The sequence below is a fragment of the Balaenoptera acutorostrata genome, chromosome 20 (genome assembly GCF_949987535.1).
Source record: "Balaenoptera acutorostrata chromosome 20, mBalAcu1.1, whole genome shotgun sequence".
In the NCBI taxonomy this organism is placed as follows: Eukaryota; Metazoa; Chordata; class Mammalia; order Artiodactyla; family Balaenopteridae; genus Balaenoptera; species Balaenoptera acutorostrata.
The window spans coordinates 26,976,122-26,996,243 of NC_080083.1; the positions used below are offsets into that span (position 1 = coordinate 26,976,122).

General features: G+C 48.4%; 1 protein-coding gene across 8 annotated transcripts in view; it reads right to left on the reverse strand.

Moving 5' to 3' along the window:
- Positions 1 to 2,004: 2,004 nt before the first annotated feature.
- Positions 2,005 to 20,122, reverse strand: part of MSI2 (musashi RNA binding protein 2) — a 395,252-nt gene continuing 377,134 nt past the window's right edge. For 2 of the 8 annotated variants that reach the window (XM_057535581.1, XM_057535588.1), the window contains 3 exons: positions 11,372 to 11,580; positions 9,507 to 9,579; positions 2,005 to 6,824 (listed from right to left, as the gene is read on the reverse strand). In XM_057535581.1, the coding sequence (XP_057391564.1) occupies positions 9,538 to 9,579; positions 11,372 to 11,580 (251 nt within the window). In that variant the 3' untranslated portion in view covers positions 2,005 to 6,824; positions 9,507 to 9,537. Of the gene's footprint in view, positions 6,825 to 9,506; positions 9,580 to 11,371; positions 11,581 to 20,122 lie in introns of those variants that run through there. The other 6 variants (XM_057535583.1, XR_009006264.1, XM_057535582.1 and 3 more) reach the window with 6 other exon arrangements.

The following is a 20,122-nucleotide window of genomic DNA, read 5'->3' on the forward strand; positions in this document are numbered from 1 at the left end:
GGATCTTCCCGGATCAGGGCTCGAACCCGGGTCTCCTGCATTGGCAGGCAGATTCTTAACCACTGCGCCACCAGGGAAGTCCTGATTTATTTTCTATTCTGTAGTTTTACTATTCTTCCCTGAAAGTTTGGTTTTCTCTGTGATCGATATTTTTCTGCCTCTTTTGGGGTACATTTCGTTGGCTCAGGTGGGCACTTAGAGGGGCCCCCTCCCCCACCACCCCCCCAACAAGACACACTCAACACCGATACTGACATTTGTTACTAGGCTTGCACCCAGGGGCAGGATGTCCTGGGTTCTCAGTTCTGCCATTCAGCAATAGTATGACCATAGCCACGTTACCTACCCTCCTTGAACAGGAAAACATAAGACAGGCAGTGGTGCTCCTGTTGCCCACTCTCTCCTTAGGCTTCTGGGCTAGGTTTGGGCCTTACCTTTCTCAGAGCTGAGCAATCAAGAGGAGGGGATGGAGAAAATGACCTTTTTCATGTCTTTGGCCCACTTGTCCCAGAATTCTAGGAAGGAAATTCTCAAATTCTCACTGGTCTTTCACTTCTGTGGGACAGCAGGGTTATACTTTCCTCTCCTGTCCTCAGTGTAACAAAACACAGCAGAGTGCTGAGGCTTTGCCTGTGGACATACAAGAGGTGGGCCAGGAACCCAATTCTCCTACCTCCGGCCTTAAATAAAGAGGGGAATCTTCCATCTTCTTCTCTCAGCCCTTTGCGTAGCAGAAATGCCCATATGATAAAGCTGGAATAATCAGGAGACAGGAAATTGGAAGAGGGACCCACAGAGGACATGCCCTGGGGAGTATGGCTTTACCCAAGGTCTTGAGGAAGCAGTTGCAGGCCTATACTTCATCCCTTACAAACCGCCTGAAAAGCCAAGAAACCCTCTGGTTCAGATCATGCCTTGACTGCTACCGCCAGGTCTCGGGACTTGCCCTCAACGAACTGTGTCTCAATTCTTTTGTTTTCTCCCAACGATTTGATAGAGTGGGAAGGTGGGAAGTATCGTATACCATCTAGTTCTACACCTTTAATTTTGTGATTCTACAAAATTTTTTTCCATTAGGCAAAACTTTGAACTCCTTGAGGGCAAAAGCCGGGCTCCTATACCCCTTCAATCCCTACTCAAGAGTCACGGAAGTTGGTTTGATGCCGTCTCCTGCAGGCTGTTGATAACTAGCTGAGACCAGCCACCCGGAAAGCCACCCACCTCCTTCTGCACACTGCCACCATCTGGGTCCTGCGAACTCACAGACCATGGCGCTTATTTCCTGCTCACCCACGGGTTCTGAGGTACTCTCCGCCTGTTCTTCCACTGCAATACTCTCTTAACGATTCATAAAAATAGTTGCACAATAGAAAAGAATATATATATAACTGAGTCACTTTGCTGTACAGCAGAAACTAACATTGTAAATCAACTACACTTCAATGAAATAAAAATAAAAATAATCACCACACACACACACACACACAAAAGGTCCACAAGCTCCCTGGGGACAGGGAAAGGGCTTCTTCTCTGCTGGAGGCCCTGTGACCAATGTTCTTGCTGAGGGGTGAGAGGAGGGAGGTGTGACTGGTGACACTCTTTCCAAACCAATCAACAGCTGCCCCCCCACCCACCCAGCCCTCTTCCACATGTGAAAGAACACCAAACAACTCTGTTCAAAACAGTTTATTTTATTTTATTTTTTTTTTGTCAGACAAACACATTGATTTCTGGACCACAGTAGAGGATGGAAACCTTTCACAAACTTATTTATTTGAAAATACAAATATAAAATTATACTTTCCACATCTGTGATGTGAGAGACTGCCATCCACATAGTAATTTTTTACAACAGGGCTTTAAGAAAGCCACACACAAAGACCTGAAAGATGCTTGAGATATATATATATAGATACATATATATGTATATATATAAAAAAAATACTCACTACCAAAGTTGTCATCAGTTTCATACTAAAGTATAAAAGTAAGGGTGAGGTCAGCCACAGTGCTAGGGAAAGATTTATTTAGATACATTGATGTACACATGAAACGCTTAGACTTGCATCCTATTACATATGGAATTCCGAGTTTACAATACACCATGAACGGCAGATTGGCTAGCCCACGTTACTCAAGAGGACACTCACAGATTCCACACAGGATGGTACAGTATGTACAGAATACAGTAGCAGAGAGCCTTCTGGAAGGCTCTGGAACTTTTGTCTCTCAGTCCCCATCCCCCTCCCCCCCACACGCCCCTGCCTCCTGGAAACAAACTCTTGTCCGAGACAATACATTCTGATTATTTGATAGCCAAGTGTTTGGATTAAGGTTGCTTCCCCAGAGGGGTGGGTTCTATGTATATATTTTTGTTTTAGTTTACTTACTTTTTTTTTTTTTGGTTAAAAAAAAAAAAAAGAAAGAAAAAGAAAACAAACATATACAGTATTAAAGTATTGCTTAACGTACAGCATCTCCTTGTGTAGTGTCGTTGCCCAGGACTGGGCTGAGCTGACTTCTGCTTCTTTTCTGTTTGGAGTGGGGGATGGGGGAAGCCTGCCAGCGTCTCTCTTCCATGTGCTTGCCTGCATCTGTCCCTCTGCTCCCCAGCCCCCGACCCTGCTTCAGCCTTCCTTGGAAGGTAGCCTGGCTTGTGAAGCACATTCGAGAAAGAAAAAAACTCTTCCCTCCCCCATCCAACCCCCCAGCCTCCCTCTGTCCCTGCGCGCCACTCCCAACTGATAAAGAGAAGTATGTTAGTGTTTCTTTTGTAAACAATTTCATATGCAATATAATACAGAAAGCATGGCTGACCTTCAATAAAAAAAATATAGTAAACTATATTGCTTTATTCTTGATTATGCTGCAGTGAGTGAATGGCAGAATGAAGCAGTGTGGTGGGGTGGTGGCTAAGTCCCTAGCCCTCGTTTGCACTAAAGATCAAAATAGGTTTTGCTTTTCTATTTGGAACCAAAAAAAGAAAAAAACATTTTTTAAAAATCCCCAAATGAAAAAGAACCAAAAAAAAAAAAAAAAAAAAAAGCCCAAGAAACAAAACAAAATCGAAAACAAAAACTGAACACCTTTCAGGTCATTAGAACCAACAATTACCCAATGATTTTTATACTAGTCTAGCAAGATGTGTGTAACATTCACTGGCTGTGAATTGCTGTGCAGTGAAACATTAAATTGACAGCAATAGAGCCATGCTACCTTAAAGTCCAAGCTACGAGTTCAAATTAAGATGAAGGTTATGAAGGATAGGAACATAAAGGCCTGTTGGGACTTCGTTTGAATCAAGCCGATGAGCGACTGGGATAGAGAGCGAGGCTGTTTGGTTTTCCCAGTGGGTGTGAGGAAGGCCACAAGCCAGGTGGGCGGAAGCTCCTAGAGAGGAGACCCGGAACTTGGTCACCCCCGTCAGCTCCACGTCCAGGTAGAACCAGGAATGGGTCCAGGAGCTTACGCAACTCACTCTCCTCTGTGTGGGAGGAGAGGAGTTTGGGGGCCCCAGGCAGATGGATCTAGAAGCCAGAAAGTCACCCGGTGGCTACTTTATGATTCCGGGGGAAAAGCCATCAGCCAAGAGGGTTTCTCCCCCAGGGAAGGTGAAAGGTGGTTCCCATGTTCGCCAATGAGCTTAACTGAAACAAAGACAAGGCTGAACGTCAGTGCTAAAATAATTTACAAAAATCTTCCAAAATGGACTTCTAGATGAGTGGGGTACTAACGTGAACCTTAACCTAGGTAGCCACATTAAAACATATCAGATTTCCACGAGATTTGTGCTATGGGCTACTGGGTCTCTTCAAAAGGTATTATAAACATCTAAAACATATTCACACAGATTATCAATTTCTTCTGAGCATTCTTAAAAAAATATTTTTTCTCTTAGTAAAATCATTTTAATATACCATGCCTTCCTCTTTTAAAAAATAAATTAAAAAAATCCAGTTTTGCATATCTAGCGTTAGCATTTAAGGTAGTATGACACACCCCTTCACAGTTGGGGGGGTGGGGTGGGAATCTACAAAACGCCGTAGAGTCTGCCGGCATCTGAACATCGTGAGACCTTGGGTTAGTTGAAACGACATCAGATCAGCAAAAATAAAATTAAAACTTGAAATTGAAAAAAAAAAAATGAAAGGAAAAAACTGCCCCCAAATTATTAGCATTTTTTTCATAAATAAGAGAAAGTTCTATCCTTACTGGTCCTAAATCTGAATAACTATGTCTAATTTTTTTAAACCTTAATTACCTTATACCTATCAATATGTACTAGAAGAAAGAGGAGAAAAAAAGTCACTACACTAGTACCAGGACAGCACGCTTACAAGATAGCCATTTTATACATTATTAACAGACAATGATCAACAAAGAGTCTTCTATGAGGTGATGGGGGATGCAGAGAAAGGAAGGGTAGTACAGTACATCATCAACATGGACAAAATAGTAATTAAATTCCCTAGTCTAGACACTGAATTTCTGGGAATTTATTGTCTCTTTTTTTTTTCTTGTTTTTTTGGTTTTTTTTAAAATAAAACTTCTATTTTGTTATTTTATTACTTGAACAAGTTTTGATGTTTTAAAAGCGCCCAGCATTTTACTTAACCTGGTTGTTTGGAAATAAAAAAAGAAAGAAGGAAAAACAAACCAAAAAAAACCCCTCACCAAACAACCTAACATTTTATTGGAAAAAACAAAGAACGTGATTTTCTTTTTTTAAAAAAATGTTGCTGTATAATTAGAATTGAAAAAGGCTTTTTTTCTTTCTTTCTGAGTTAGCATTTTGGAGCCTTTTGCTTGAAGATGCTTTTACCCTACCATGTCTGTGAATGTCTACATTAGTCTACTTTGTTAGTAAAATTTATAAAAATAGGAGTGCAGCAGCTCTTTATAATAAATGTCGCATTCAGTGTCTCATACTGGCTGTGCCTTAAGTACCAAATTTATAAACGTAACAATTTAAAAAATATTAATAAAACGTCAATATCACATTTTAAAAAAGAAAAAAATATATATCCACACTACAATATGTTTTAATGCCATCTATTGAGTTGTACTTCTATAGTTGCTGTTGCCGACCTATTACCAACATTAAAAAAAAGTTAAATTAAAAAATATCCTTCATCATAAGTATCTTTCCCCATCTGAGGACCATATATTATAACAGCCAAATGTTAAACATGTGCAAACAGGAAACGGTCAGTTTTTCCCACCAGTCACAGTGCAGCGATGTTTATACTTTTTATTTTTTAAAATTCTGTTTACATCTACAATAAATTAAAAAAAAAATTCTTCCATAGCCTCTCTGGTGATACTTGCAGCACTGAGGTATTAAAAAAAAAAAAAAAAACCAAAACAAAACCGAAAGGTTGCTTTCCTAATTGGTAAATAGAAAGTGAATGGAGAAAAGGTTTCATTCATGCAGGCTTATCCGCTCCTGGCCCGCGGGCCCCCAGAGCTGGGGGCGGATGGGGAACAGGGGGAGAAGAGAGGCAAAGTGTCCTAGGGACCTTTGGAGGTGCTGAAATGATTGGACAATAGAAAATGATCAAATATTTAAAAATTAAGACTGAAAAAGAATGTCCCCCCACCCCTCCCCACCCAAGCCAAACAGGTGTGCTTTGAAACATTAAATATGTTAAATATTAAAATTGTAGCTTTGTTTTTAAAAAACGTCTTGGGAAAAGCAGTTTTTCATATTTTAAATAAAAATCTAACTAGACGGTAACGTTGGAAGCTGTGCACAGACAAGAGGTTAATATGCTGGTATGACACTAATACAGTTCTTAGGTCTATCACACAGACAAGAGGACCTAACCAGTGTTCTAACTTGTCGCGGGGTCGGCCTGGCAGCTGGGTGCTCTTCGGTCTCAGTCACTGACTTGGTTCTTGTTCCTCCCCACCTCCATCCACAGACCATCAAACTGCCGGGGACCGACTCCCTCACAAAAATATTTTTGATTCTCTCTTTCTTAATAGTTTCTATGTAGTTAATGGAATTGTATTTACAACGTTTCTTTTTTTTAGAATTCACAACTGCAAAAAACCTTATAATATCACCTCTTTCAACAGAAAAAAAGCACTTATAGAAAAGGAGGACACTCAAAACACCGGTCGTCCTTACCTTATTGCCGAAAATAGATATACTTAGGTTAACAAAGAGACAGCACAAAAAAGAACCGCTATAGTCTGTTAATTAGCCTACGACATCTCACTTCTTATACAACGCAAAGTAGAAAGTTGACGCCCACCTCCCGCTCCACATTTCACAACCTCGCTTCTGTGTGTGCTCAAATTCCACCTGAAAATTCATACAGTCTCAGAATTGGTACCAAAATATTGAGAGTAATATTACCATCTCAGCATCCTTGAAAAGTGAGAACAGAATTAAAACAAGCAAAAAAAAATTTTTTTTAAGAAAAAAATAATACCTTAATATAACAATTATACTATGGTTAGCTTTTAACTAGATATTAAAGCTATATGACTACTGCACTAAGTCAAAATCACTACCAAATGTGATCTGAAGAGATTTAAAAGGAGAAGGGGGAAGAGAGAAGTGGGAGGGAAACCATCAAGAAAAACAAAAACAAAACAAAACCAAAATCATGGGATATATACACATTTAAAAGCTGTTGTCTTATATTACAGCAGATTCATGAGATGATGAGATGTAGTCAACCCTCGATCCGAAGTGAGCCATCTCTGGTTGGGATGGGGACTGAGGCTGGTGGGGGAACAGGTCTGATGACATCACCTAAACAAAGGGCCACTCAGAAACTTCGCCCAGTCTTGCCTGGACATCCAGGTATGCTCTGCAGGGTACAGAAGGTCGAGGGTGTCCAGAAGAGAACAAAAAGTGGGGGTGGGAGGAGAAAGAAGAAATGTCAGGCAAGCATACCATTTACTCCAACTTTTTATTTTTTTCCTATTTCTTTTTTTTTTTTTAACATCCTTATTGGAGTATAATTGCTTTACAATGTTGTCTTAGTTTCTGCTGTACAAAAAAGTGAATCAGCTATATGTATACATATACCCCCATATCCCCTCCCTCTTGCGTCTCCCTCCCTCCCACCCTCCCTATCCCACCCCTCTAGGTGGTCACAAAGCACCGAGCTGATCTCCCTGTGAGATGCAGCTGCTTCCCACTAGCTATCTACTTTACATTTGGTAGTGTATATATGTCAATGCTACTCTCTCACTTCGTCCCAGCTTAACTAGAGCTTTCAAAGTATGGCTACACTGGGCTACTGAGGACATTTGAAAATGGCCAGGCTAAGCGCTGACTGGGGTCACAGCCTGAGCTGTGACATCGGAGCCACGCTTGATGCTGGGGAGAGGGCAGCTCTGCAGCTCACTTTGCTGATTCGATACGCTACTGTAGAATTCTTGAGGTAATGGTGGGAAATGGGGTCAGCAGATGTGGTCATGCTGGGTTTTCAGGTGGAATGGTGAATTGCACAGTGACTAGTGACTAGCCTTTTCTGGTTAAGCTTCTGTTTTCAAAGCTTAATGTTTAAAAACTTCTGTCTTTATGAGATACCCATCAATGACTGTCAATAACTGAAAATGCTAATTTCTACTAAAAAAAATCATATTACATACCAAAGACTCAAGGTCAGGACACATAAAAACATTCACAACAAATAACCAGCTTTGGTTCTAGGAAATAAAAACAGGCCCGGGATTCACAGACTTGCCAATCAAATCTCCCTGAATTGACTGTGAGCCTGGGCCCCTCCTTCATGGATGGTACTAAATGTCTGAGGGTCACCTCTGTTGGGGACAAAGTGTGTGTTTTGGTGCGGCCATGTGACTCAATTGGCCCACTTAATCATTTTGGAGGGGGCAGGGGGTTACCTCCACTCTCGTCTATTCCATCCTTCTGAGTCCTAAAGGTGGATGAGGGAGGCTGTGCTGGGGGCAGCCTCGGCTCTCCCCCCGACCCCCATGGAAACGCCGCAGAGGCCTTGGAGGGTGTGGGGAGGAGGTGGGAGGAGACCTACACCACCCTCCACTTCCAGGGGAGGGAGGGAAGAAGCGCTGGCAGTTGTTCAATCCCGTCATCAACTGATTCTACAAAGGGCTGGAACCACTTTCCATCCCCAACGTTCTTGGGTACATCAGTCTGCCTTGCTCTCAGAGGAATCTTAGTTCCCTCGGGACCCCCCAGACCCAGCTTAATTAGTCGTGAGTAGCTCTCCTTCACACTGTTAGTGGCCTCTGGCTCCGGCCGGCCAGCGACGGCTGGGTCAGTGCTGGAAGGGAAGTGTAGGCGAGGGGTGGGGAGAATTCACACACGGGGTTTATTTGGTTAAGAGAGGCAGTTGCGTTAGTTGAGGTGATTCCTTAGCGGCAATATTAGAGAAATTCAAGAGATTTATGGAGCTCAGCTCCACCTGGTCCCCCAGCTGGGCCCCACCCTACTGAGAGTCCTGGCTGGCTCAGGGGCCTGAAGCAACCCTCTACAAGAGGGGCATCCTGCTGACTGCAAACCAAAGTGGCAAATCCATCGCCGGCCTTGCTTCTTTTACGTCCCAGCTCCTGAAGTGAAAGGCGCTTATGCCCCAGCTGGGATTCTATGAGTGGGACCCATTCCCAGGCCTTGGCTGTTGCCCTCTCTCTTCCAAAGAAACAGACTCACATCTCAAGACCTCGGACTAACTCGCTAACACGGGTCACGTTTAGCTTTCACGAGAGAACCCCTCTCCCTCCTTGGTGCTGTTCCCGAGAATGACGGATACTCGTTTTCAATGAGAACGTGGCAAGAGGCTCTCTGGCTGACTGCCCCAGCCTCCCCTCTCCTCCACTCCACCCCTTCCCTATCCCCACCAAAGTGATTTAAAAAATGTTTAATTAACTTGAGCTCGGTTTAAAAGGTTAGGAAACTGGCAGGGATCCAAATCCATGTAACGCAGGTGATGTCGTTAATTTAATTTGCCTTTCGTGCGGTAATCTGGATAATTACTGAGTAGTTACTGGCAAAAATGTTTTCTTTTCACTAAAAGATGGAGTCTGGCTGTTTGACTGCATGAACCCCACTGGCTGAGCCCAGCGAGCTCTGGGGAGCTGAAAGGGCCCAGCAACCCACAAGGCCAGCTCGCAGGATCCTGCCCGCCTTTCCATCCCCAGGCCTGGCAGAAGCCCAGCGGTTCCCTGCCTCCGTCCCCCTGGGACGGGCACAGCACAAAATCTCCTTCCAGTTTCCCATACTCTTGATGGTATTTCAAGACAGAGAAAGATGAGGGGTGGGAAAGATAAAGAAAAGGAATCAAAAGAATCAAAGAAAAAAAGTGGGGTCATGCTTTAAACTGGAGGAGGGATGAGAGATTAAAAGACTGGATTTTTTCCCCCCCCACCCCCCTGAAAAGGGGTCCAGAAAGAGGAAGGAGAGATGTGGACGTGAGGAGACCAGGGCCGTGCGTACTTGCATGCCCAGGGCGCATACATGTACGGACAAGCCCAGCGGGCGAGACACGTGGCAGAGAAGGTAATACCTCAGAGTGAGATGGCAACGAAAGCACCTGCTCAATGGTATCCATTTGTAAAGGCCGTTGCAATCAAAGGTCCCTAAAATTGCACAATTGTTAAGGTCATCAGCACACTATACATGGGAACAGATTGTCATATTCCGGGAAAGGAAATTATCTCTAGGACTAGACGGTGGATGCCAGCATGAATATGTAACTCTGAGACACCGTGCCATGAGGGCCCAGAATGACATCCTTCCCAGCCCCGCCTCCCCACCCCCGGCCTGTCCGCTCACCCAGGGGAAAATTGAGAGCCAGATTCACAGGGGCGGGTGGGTGATAGGAAAGCGGGGCTTGCGCCGAAAATGACGGGCGCTGTTGCCCTGAGCCCCAGAGAGCAAAGATAACAGTGTCTCTGTCCACAGTCCCAACGGCTCCAGCTGGGGAGAAAGCAAGGCCCGTGCAGACCAAACGTGACTTGATGTGCTTATTTCAGAAACCATCACAGCACACAGGTCAGAGACCGAGGTTTTCACGAACAAATAGGGTCTGTGTTTCCGGGCACTGACAATGGAAATGAGCTGTGTTCTACGTGGTGACAGACGGTCTCCCAAATTGATGCAGCTCTAAGCTGAATAATACTACTCTGGATTTGGTACTACAGCTGATCCGAGGGTATTTGACTCATCAAACTACTGCCTTAAGTGATATTGGCTCGGGAGTGGAATTGAACAAGGACCCGGACCACGCAGGCCAGGGATGGCAGAAGTGTGTGAATGTGTGTGTGTGTGTGTGTGTGTGTGTGTGTGAGAGAGAGAGCATGTGTGCATGCATGAGAGTGTGCACACGTGCATTTGGGGTGGGGATGGAGGACTTCTAACACCAGGGTCAGGGATGGGCTGCCCTGGTGCCCAGACCGTCTGCCCTTGTTCTGTTCTCCCCAGCACAGCTCGGGAGGCAGGGCTCTCCCGACAGGGACATGACCTGGGACAGCAGACACTCCCAACTCAGCTCAAAATCAAACTGCCTCCAAGATGGGGAGGTTGGCCGATTTTCTGTTTTCCAAATGGAAGGGACAAGCGAGTAAGTGGGCTCAGGCACATTCATGCTCACACACACTGCGAGGGGGAAGAACAATACAATCTGAAAACAGCATGCAAATCTGTTAAGCAAATTTCCATTGCCTGGATTAGTCAGATTATAGAACCACAGAGCATTACAAATATCAAATGCATCTGGCCTTCGGGGGGGCAGGCGCAGCTAAAGAACGCAAATGGGAACTTACTTGGAACCTGGAAACTGTAAGAAACATTAGCGGGGGAAACCTCCTGGGACAGGGCTTGCACCCCATGCTATGTCCCAGGCCCCGGCGCTGCCTCTGGACCTTGGGCGGTGACTCTCCCGACTTAGCTGCTACCCTGTGGGGCCGGGTCTGTAGCTCCAAGGTCCCAGCGCACATGAGTCTCCAGGAGGCCGGGATCGAGGAGAGGGGGCTGATACTGAGGCCCTACTGTGAGCCAGCAGCTGACATATCCTGTTTCCATTTATTCTCTCACAATCTTTTGAGGGAGGAACACTTATATTCGTTTGGCAGCCAGGGAAGCAGCGGATTATATACGTGGCTCAAGGTTGCATGGGCTGAACGTGCTGGAGTGGTGATCTGAACCTGACCTGCCCACACTCCCTCCACTCACCCACGGCTGCACACCGTGCCTGACCCACAGGTGCTCAGGAAGCACCTAAGCGAAGAAGCTTCAGCCCTGGATGGCTGACATGATGCGGATGGGGACCCGCTGCCCTCTCCTGGCCTCCCACCTCTGGGCTTTTCTGGCACACCTGCCCCGGGGGGCCACAGGAGATGGGCAAGAGGGCAGGGGCAGGAAGGTACTTACAGCTATGCCGTGGCCGAAGCCTGAGCCCGGCTGTGGGCTGGCCGCACTTATGTAATTCCCCACTCCGGAGTCCTGGCTGGCAGGGCCGTAGAGATCGGCGACAGGTCCTGGGCTGTTGGCCCCCGGGAAGCCTCCGGGCCGCGCCGGGTTGGAGCCTGCCGGGGAAGCGGGCGCGCCAAAATTCGGTTGAGCACTGTAGCTATTCAGGACTGGTGTGCAGAGAATAGAGCTGGGTATGAGGCCAGAAGCCAGGCATGCACCGGTCATTACAAGCCAAACACTCCAGAAAAACAGCTGAGGCCCAACTTCTAACACTGAACCAAGGCCATGCGAAAACATCAGCAGGGACTCAAGAATACTCAGCCCAGGCTACTACTAAGAAGCTCGGAGCTCCAAAAATAGAGAGAATAAAAAAACAATCATTCAACACACTACGGCAACCAACCGGAGGTGCTTCACTGCCCACCAAATTATCACAATAGAAATAGAGATATATATGGAAGAGAGAGAGAGAAAGAGTTTTTTTTTTTTTTTCACATCTGAATTGATGCTCATGCAGTCTTGTCTAGATCTGGGCACGTTGAGACAGCATTCACATCCCATGCAAACTACAAAGGAACTAGTTTTAGACTACACATTGTGTTAATATTGATATTAAAATGTGACAGGAAACAAAGCAACTTGTGTCCAGGAAAAAAAAAAATCTTCAGGGATGGGATTTTTGATTTGCTTTTTCTTTCACTTTTTCTTTTTTTGTTTGTTTTTGGATCCATTAAATGACAAATTTGTTTTAAACAAAAAAAAAGACAAAAAAGATCTTCAGCGCCCTCCCCCCCAACCCCCTCCCCCCTCCCCACTGGCTACTCCCTCCCTTCCCACCCCTCCCATTTATATCCCTGTATGAAAGTCATCAATACTGAACGTGGTCGGAGGATGGGATATGTCATGGAAAATTTGGGCATCTTAACGTAACCGTAATGATGGTGGCAGAGGGTTCCCTTCTGGGGTGGAGAGCAGGGGATGGAGGGAGGGGATGGGGTGGGGATGGTGAATCTGGAGGCTCTGGGGCCGAAGCTGAGTGAATGCCAATGATTCTACGGGACACCCACACACTCACCTCCTGCAGTAGAAGGAAAGGGGGGATTTAAACTTTTTTTTTTCCTTTCGTTTTTTAAAAAAAAAAGACAAAGAAGTATGAATCCAGAGCATACTGACTGAACCAATTTATCACTAAAGCGTATCTGACCGAAATGTCTGCTTTCTGTTGGTTATCTTCAGATACAGACTCCAGACAGGAAAAGAGCTAGGAATGTACCTTCGCTACAGAGAGATGGGACTTCACACCCACAGAACCTGAGAGTGGCAGTGCGGAGGGGGCAGTGGGAGGAGACACTGCCTCGGGCTCCCTCCCTTAGCCTCCCCCAAATTCCATCATTCCCTCCCCAGCAAGGGCCACAGCCTGTCAACCAGGTTAATTGTGTCTCATCTTCATTTCCCCTTAGTAGCTTAAACTTTTTCTTTTCCCTAATGGAAAAAAAAAAAATTTTTTTTTTAACTGTAAAAATAAGTTCTCATTGATTTTTAAAGCTCAAGGTGAGTCTGGGGCTGGCCAGCTCTGGGCTACAGCTAACCCATCTCACAGAACCAGACAATCTGGGTTCCACGCATTTCCATGGCTCCCAGGGGCTGCTCCTCACAACAGTCTTCTCCCTCCTGCCACCCCACCCCCACCCCCGGCACTTCCCTCTGCCCTGTGGCCACCCGCCCTCAGTGGCAGAAGGGAAGAACATCTGCAAGTCTGCTCTGGGCCATGGCCTTGCCCCGCGGACCTGTGGTTGGAGCCCCTCACTTCTGGGCGGGGCGCTTGAAGAGCCAGATGTGGATTGATTTCTACCCACTTGTCGCCGGGATGGGAAGAGACCGAGGATGCACTCCAGCCAGGCTGGTGGGAGACTGGGACGGGACACGAAGATGCAAAGGAGAGCAAGCCAAGCTGGGCCTGGCCCTCGACTCAGCAGAGAAAAGGCAAGCTGCTACCTTGGGATGCCCTCTAGGGCAGGAGGCCCCAAGGTCAGGCCCCTTGGAAGCTGTGCTGAGAAAGGAAGAAACTGGCCGATGGAAAGAACAGGTTAAAGAGAATAAAAATCACCGAGGCTTCGAGCAAGTGAATTGCTGATTTGGGAAGGCACTGGCAGACAAAAGGGATGGGATTTTTGAATACAGAAGATTAAATTTGCAGATAACATTTGGCCTTGCTCACTCAAGGAGGCTAGTATCAAGCTGCGATATTCAAAAGGCAGCATTATCTTGGTCTCACACACTTTCTTCCTCCGGGCTAGGGAAAACTGAGGGAGCTCAGACAGTGGACTCCTGGTTCACCCAGGCAGCTGACCCCACTCCTATACCAAGTAACCAACAAAGTACCTAGCCGGCTCTGTTTCAGGGTGGAGAGCAGTGGTGTGGGCAGTGGGGCCACAGTGGAAGATAGGAAGACTTTTTGACCTCTTTCTCCTGTGGCCAGATGAGGATCCAGAAGGACAGTGGGCAAAGCCCGCCTATCTAGAAGCCAGGGAGAAGGGAGGTCTCCGTCTTGGCTCCTTCCAGCAGGGGGAGGGCCATGTAGAGACTAATCCAGCCAGTGGAGGCAGCCTGGGAGACAGGAGGCGGCACGCCCACGGAAGGAAGGATGCTGTCCTGAAACATGCCCCTCCGGAGGCTTAGAAGACAGGAGGGCTGGTGGTATTCGGCTCAGCCCCGGCTACCTCTCACGATCCTGTGTGCCCAGGGGGCCTGCAGCTTGAGAGTTGGCCTGAAGGGAATTTCACAGTAAGCAGCTCTTCTTAGGCCTACATTGCCCCTCCCCGCTCAGTCTTCTTCCATCAAATGACACCAGTATCACGGTTGACAAGGCACTGTATTAAAATGCAGCTCTAAAACCCTAAGTCTCGCAGGAATATACACTTGCCCTCCTAATGCTGGAGCCCCAGCTCAGAGTCACCCCGCAGACAGTCCCCAGCCAAGGGTGAAAGATCAAGGCTGTGCGTTCCCACCGAGGTTGCAGCTGGCAGGCAAGAAGCACCTGGTTCTGGGCTGGTCCTTTTTCTCTAGGCTTCTGGACAGTGGAAGCTGCACCCTCAAAGGCCGAGGGCATGGAGGAGCCGGGTCTCTGGGCTCTTTGGTCAATGATGCCCTCTTTCTCTGTGGGCGGGAGACCCAGCCTCCAGAAAGCACGTTAACAAGCCAACGAGATGGCCCGAACCCACGATCTCTGGGAATGCTCTACCCGGCAACGGCTCTGCTGCTCGGGAAGGAAGGGGCAGGACACTGCGCACGCCAACGTGTCGGCGGCTGTTCCCGCTGTCTGATGGTGGGAAGGCATTAGGGACAAAGCGATTTTCTTCTTTCGGGAGGTTGGCACTGCACACTGGCTGGTTACACAGTAAAGGAGGAGGCCCTCCCCTCCAAGCTGTGACCTTGAGAGAGGCAGGGGGAGAAGCACGACTCCGAGCCCCTGACCTAAGGGTGCTTTCTGTGCCAGTCACCCCTCAGTCAATTTTCAATGGTCTGTCTCCTTGGAGGTCACCCCCAGGCTCATTTTGAGGGGCCAGAAATGTCCCACAGGCCAGGATCAGGTCAGGAAGAGGGGATGGGACATTATTCTTAGTGGGCAAGGACGCCTGTCTCCTGCTCAGCTAGGGGGTGTGGGGGGGGGATGGGGAGGGAGGGAGGGGGTCTCAGTATGTGCTGCTGAATAAATAGTGCTGAGATTCATAAATCGGACATTCTGACTCCTGTCCCAGAGGAGGGCAGTGTCCTGCAAACACCCTGGCATTTTTGCAGCAGAAGCTGCTGAGTGCTAAGTGGCCTCGGGCAAGCCCTGGGCCAAGCTGCAGTTTGGGGGCTCGCTGTGAGGGAGCAGGGTCACTTTCCCATCGGCTGCCCCGGGCAGCATCCGCAGCGGTGGTTTAATACTGGGCAGGCTTCCCTTTACCCCTCGCCCCGTCCCCCAGCATCCTCTGGACTTTCTGGGTCCAGGCAGCAGGTATGCTCAGGGAGGCGGCTGTGGTGCAGAGAAAGGGAGCACTGGACTTGGAGTCAGAAGACCTGAGTGCGACCCTGGCCCTGACCTCCGGCTACACGCCTGAGTGTCAGCCCCTCACCTGTTGGAGTCCTCACCTGCGACACGTGAGTGCTGCCTGCCCTACTCAGCCTGACTCTGTGGGCTGTGGCGAAAACGCAAAGGAGACAGTGCTCTGGAACTTGTCAAGTTTAAAACAAATACACCTATATTTGAGATAGCTGTGTATGCAGAGCCCAACAAGGCAGGTACCATACGCAGATTTAGGAAAATCTGATGTAGCAGAGTACAATTCACTGGCCATACAAATCAGGAAGTGATTCACAAAAGGATCTATTTCATCCACCTGGTGCACTTAATCACCTTGGACCTGATGAAAGGACTCTGGGGACTGGGGGGCAGGAAAGCAAGGACACTACATCTCACTGAGGCCAGCAAGAGGAAACGCATTTGAATTAAATTTGGAGGCACTTTGCATCAGATAAAAGGAGGAACTTCCTGCCCATCAAGGGAAGAAAACACCTTGATGGCTGACCCAGGAAGGCCATCCAAAGACCTTATCCAAGGTCTGTCCTGCAGGCTCAGACTCTCACCTGCAGGGGCTGGACCCAAACCTTGCGGGCCCCTCGGGGTTTTACAGCAAACCCAGGAGATGCCTGCCTTCTGGAGAGCATACAGTCTGCATGTGGTTCTGCCCAACTGTGGTCAGAAGGGGCTGGGCTGAGAGTGGAATTCGTCACCGAGGGTGGGGAAGTCGTGGGAGAGGGCAGTGAGAATCAGGACAGCCTCACTGTAGGTCTAGGAAAGGTATGGAAGTCCCAGTACTTCTGTATGATCCCAAAGTGATGCCACTGGACCTGGGGCAGAAAGCTAGGGCCTAGGACTCTAAGGCGGGCACCCCTGGGAGGGCATCTCTGGCTCTAAGGCTTGAAAAGTAGGTTATTACTGATCCAGAGAAAGGAACTGTTTCCAAAGTCTTTCCCAGATGAGCTCAGCCCACATATCTGGGACAAGCCAGGGCCCTGCCAAGTCCCAGCCTTAGGCCTGAGTCCTCGTTTGGTGGGTCTCACGTTTCGCCAAAAGGCAGGGCCAGCCCTCAAGACAATTTCAATCATCTGCTTGGTGAATTATCTGTTGCTGCCAGGTTTAATCTCAGGAGGGGGCCTCGTGGCCCCCAGGATGCTTCTGGGACGGAGTGTGTGCTGCTCACAAGGCAAACGCAGTTGGTGGGCCGGTCCTCAGCAAGCCCAGCTCAGAAGGTAACCTGCTGCCCAGCAGAACTCATTATGCCTCCATCAGGGACAAGGGAGGGGAGTCTGGGCGGACGGTGTCATGGCCCTGTTCCCAACCCCCAGCTCCCGCAGAATGGAGGGCCCGGAGCATAAGCCGATGTGATACTCTTCGAGGGCAGGGCTGTGTTAACTCATCACACTAGATTTTAGGGGTTTTTGTTTGTTTTAGAGAATTTAAAGAAAGCGACTGAAAAAGGAATGAGTAGAGGGGCTCTGCCGATAGGCTGATGCCAGAGAAAAGAGGCCAGAGTCACTGCCCCTCCGACACTCACCTTGTCTATATCATGCTTCTCTCCGCCTGGATTAAAACTCCACAGCAGCAGAGCCTGTGTCTCATGTCAGCAAGGGACCCCTCAAGGCGGGGGGCATGTGGAAGGCGGGGGGCGTGTGGAAGGTGGGGACCCTCCGGGTTCTCACAGGACCCTGTGTCCTCCAGAGCAAGAGCAACCTGCTCGATTCCCCTACAACACGGGGGGCTCGGTGGGTGTTGGGTCCATAATGCCAGGTGGCTGTCAGAAGCGGAGACCTGCCTCTGAACAGCCAAACTCTCCTTGCTCGGGAGCCAGGCAGCCAAGGCCTTCCTTGAAACAGAGCTGACGACCCCAATCTGCAGTCTCACTGTGCCCTCTGGAAGGAGTGCCCACTGTAAATTAATGCAGGTGGTCTGATGGGAAAGGTCAGCCTGAAAAGATACACCTGCTTCTGATAACGGAAGGAGAAACACTCAGCTGTGAACTACCAGCAGGGCAAGGAGGGAATTGCATCCAGCACTCTGCCCGGCCACTGTGTCCCAGGGATCCTGGCTCAAACTTTCCTCCTGGAGCTTAGCCTGGAGGTGGCAGAGGTAGCTAGAGAGGGCCAGCAGTTACATCTAACCTGGGAAAACTGTATGACACACTAAATTAAAGTCAAATCAGTTCAGGGACCCAGATGCAGGGACAATCAATTTTATGTACAACTTTTTTTTTTTTTAAGCTCTGCTGAAATTCAAGCTATTTCAGAAGGCAAGGAGAAGACATAATTTAAAACTGGAGGAGGCTTGAGAGAGCAATGTGTGATGGTATTTCTTTCTCCCTGTCTCCATATACAAACCAATATATTACTGAGAAGGACAAACTCAGCCTGGTATCAACAAGTCTGGACACATCCACAGATGCCTGGCTCATCATAAATACTGCACAGGACACATAGAGAGTGTCAGCTCATTCACTGGGCTGAGGGAGTCAGTGTCACAAACATTCCAACTGTCGGTTTCAGTGGTGGCAAACTTAGAAGACTGCAGTTTCTGCTTGTTTGCTCAACACCTAGCCTGCTTCAGACCACTGAGGTCAGTGCAGATGTCCGTTGGTTAGTGCTGGCCTATCTTAAGTAGGGAATTGATGGACAGCGGAACCTAAGACTTGGGACTCATTATTTTGTAGAATGGTCTCAGCTTCCAGTCAAATCACATCCCCTAAAGAGATAACGTCACTGCTGGTCGGCTCCAAAACCCTCACATCCTGGGTTACTAGTGAACCGGGATACACTATCACTCAGATCAGTGAGAGGAGACAGCCCCAAGCACCCCCAAAGGACCTATCCGAGGAGGGCTTTGTGGCCCGTACTTTATCCTTTACGTTGTTGTACAATCTCAGCAGAAAACATCTCATTCTCTTTCCATCTCGATGCCTTTTTATTATCAGCCCTGATTTGGGTGTGGGTGTGTCTCTTCTTCCCAAAGGACTAGGCTGGGTTGGCTGGGATGGAGGGAAGGGGGAGGAAGGGGGTCAGTGGCTTCTCCATCTGCTCATGGGGTAAATTCTGGGGATGCAGTAGCCTTGAGTGGTCCTGGGCCTGGTGGCCAAAGAAACCAAGCTTTTGTCATGAGGGCAAAGAATGAACTTTCTGGAGCCACCATCAGGTTCTTGTTTCTCCCAGACCCCAGGGGTCTTGAGGGACTGACCTTGTTTGCATGTTCTAAGGAAGAAAGGGGAGAGGGGCCCCAGGGAAGGAAAGGCCACGACGTGAGTCCCTGGGGCCTATGTGGCACTCGCTCTGCCAGTGTGAACTGTCTGCCCGGCTGCAGCAGCTTCCCCAAGGAAGGGACCCCAGTGGCCGCTGCAGCTCAGGCCACGAGTATTGAACGCAAGGTGGTGATCCTGGGATATAAAGCAGGATCCCTCTGGGATATAAAGCAGCCTTTTGACAACACTTCCACCCTGAGCCTCTCAAGTGCTTCAGAAGACGAGGGGAAGTCGACCGCAGAGACAAATGTTTATAGTTTGGCTGAAGCAGGCGGTGTTTTAACACTCACATCTGGCTGCCTCTTCCCTAAATTAACTGGTTTCAGATTCCAGGCCCACACAGGTTAGAATGGGCAAGGGGCAGCACATGGGCGACGCCAAAGCCTCCCATTCCAGCCCTTCCTGACCTGAGATTCAGAAGGAAAGGAGGATAGAGAGTGTGCGGCCTGGGAAGGACTCCCTCTCTCTCTGAAACAGTTCTGCTGCTCCAAGTGTCTCCTAGTTTAATCCTGAGAATTTGCCTGGCTGTGTTTTGATCGGGTGACCCCCTGTGTCCCCGAGGCACACCCATCTCTTTATCTTTTCAAAAAGGAAACCAGTCTGGCTTCTCCCCGCATGTACCCAGGCACCCCAGCCGTGCTGTGTGTGCTCGCTCTCTAATTCTCACCCTGCCCGCCCCCTAGCCAGGAGGGTCAGGTCCTTGCTTGTGTCTTGTAAGTGATTCCACTCACTGCAGCCCCAGCGTACACTTCCTGCGCTATAACTATGGTTAACAGAAAACGCTATGAAATCCGAGGCCAGAACTACATCCTTGTGGTATCCTCAGTCACGATGAAAAGCTCGGAAGAAATGAGGTGATGCCCTGTCCCAGTTAGCAAAGGTGGGGCAGGGGAAAGCCTCATACTAGTTCAGGCAAAACGGGGTCTGGAGGCAAGGGGCACAGGGTTCTAGAAGCTGTGGCTTCTCGGGGTGCCAGGCTAGAAAGGGAACTAAGATTCACTGAGCACCTACTGCGCGCCAGGCGCATTGGCAGGCGTTTAACACCATCTTGTTCACGCTCCTAACAACTTGTAAGATGGGTTTTATTGCCCTGGGGCTGCAGACAAGGAAACCGAGGGCTGGGGCCGTGAGGGGATGTGTCCAGGGTCTCACAGTGTCTCAGACCGACTGAAACCAGCTCTCACTTGGTCTTCAGGGCCACTCCTGGCTGCTTTTTAAACTGAATCATGCTGCCCAGTTGTCCTTCCTTGCATCGTAGTTTGACAAGGTTTCTTCTGTTTATTTGCATCTTTCTTGGCCTCACAGAGGTCACAAAATCAACGACAAGGAATCAAAGCTCCAATGTTGGAATGCCAGCGCCCGAGGGCATGGGTCCTGC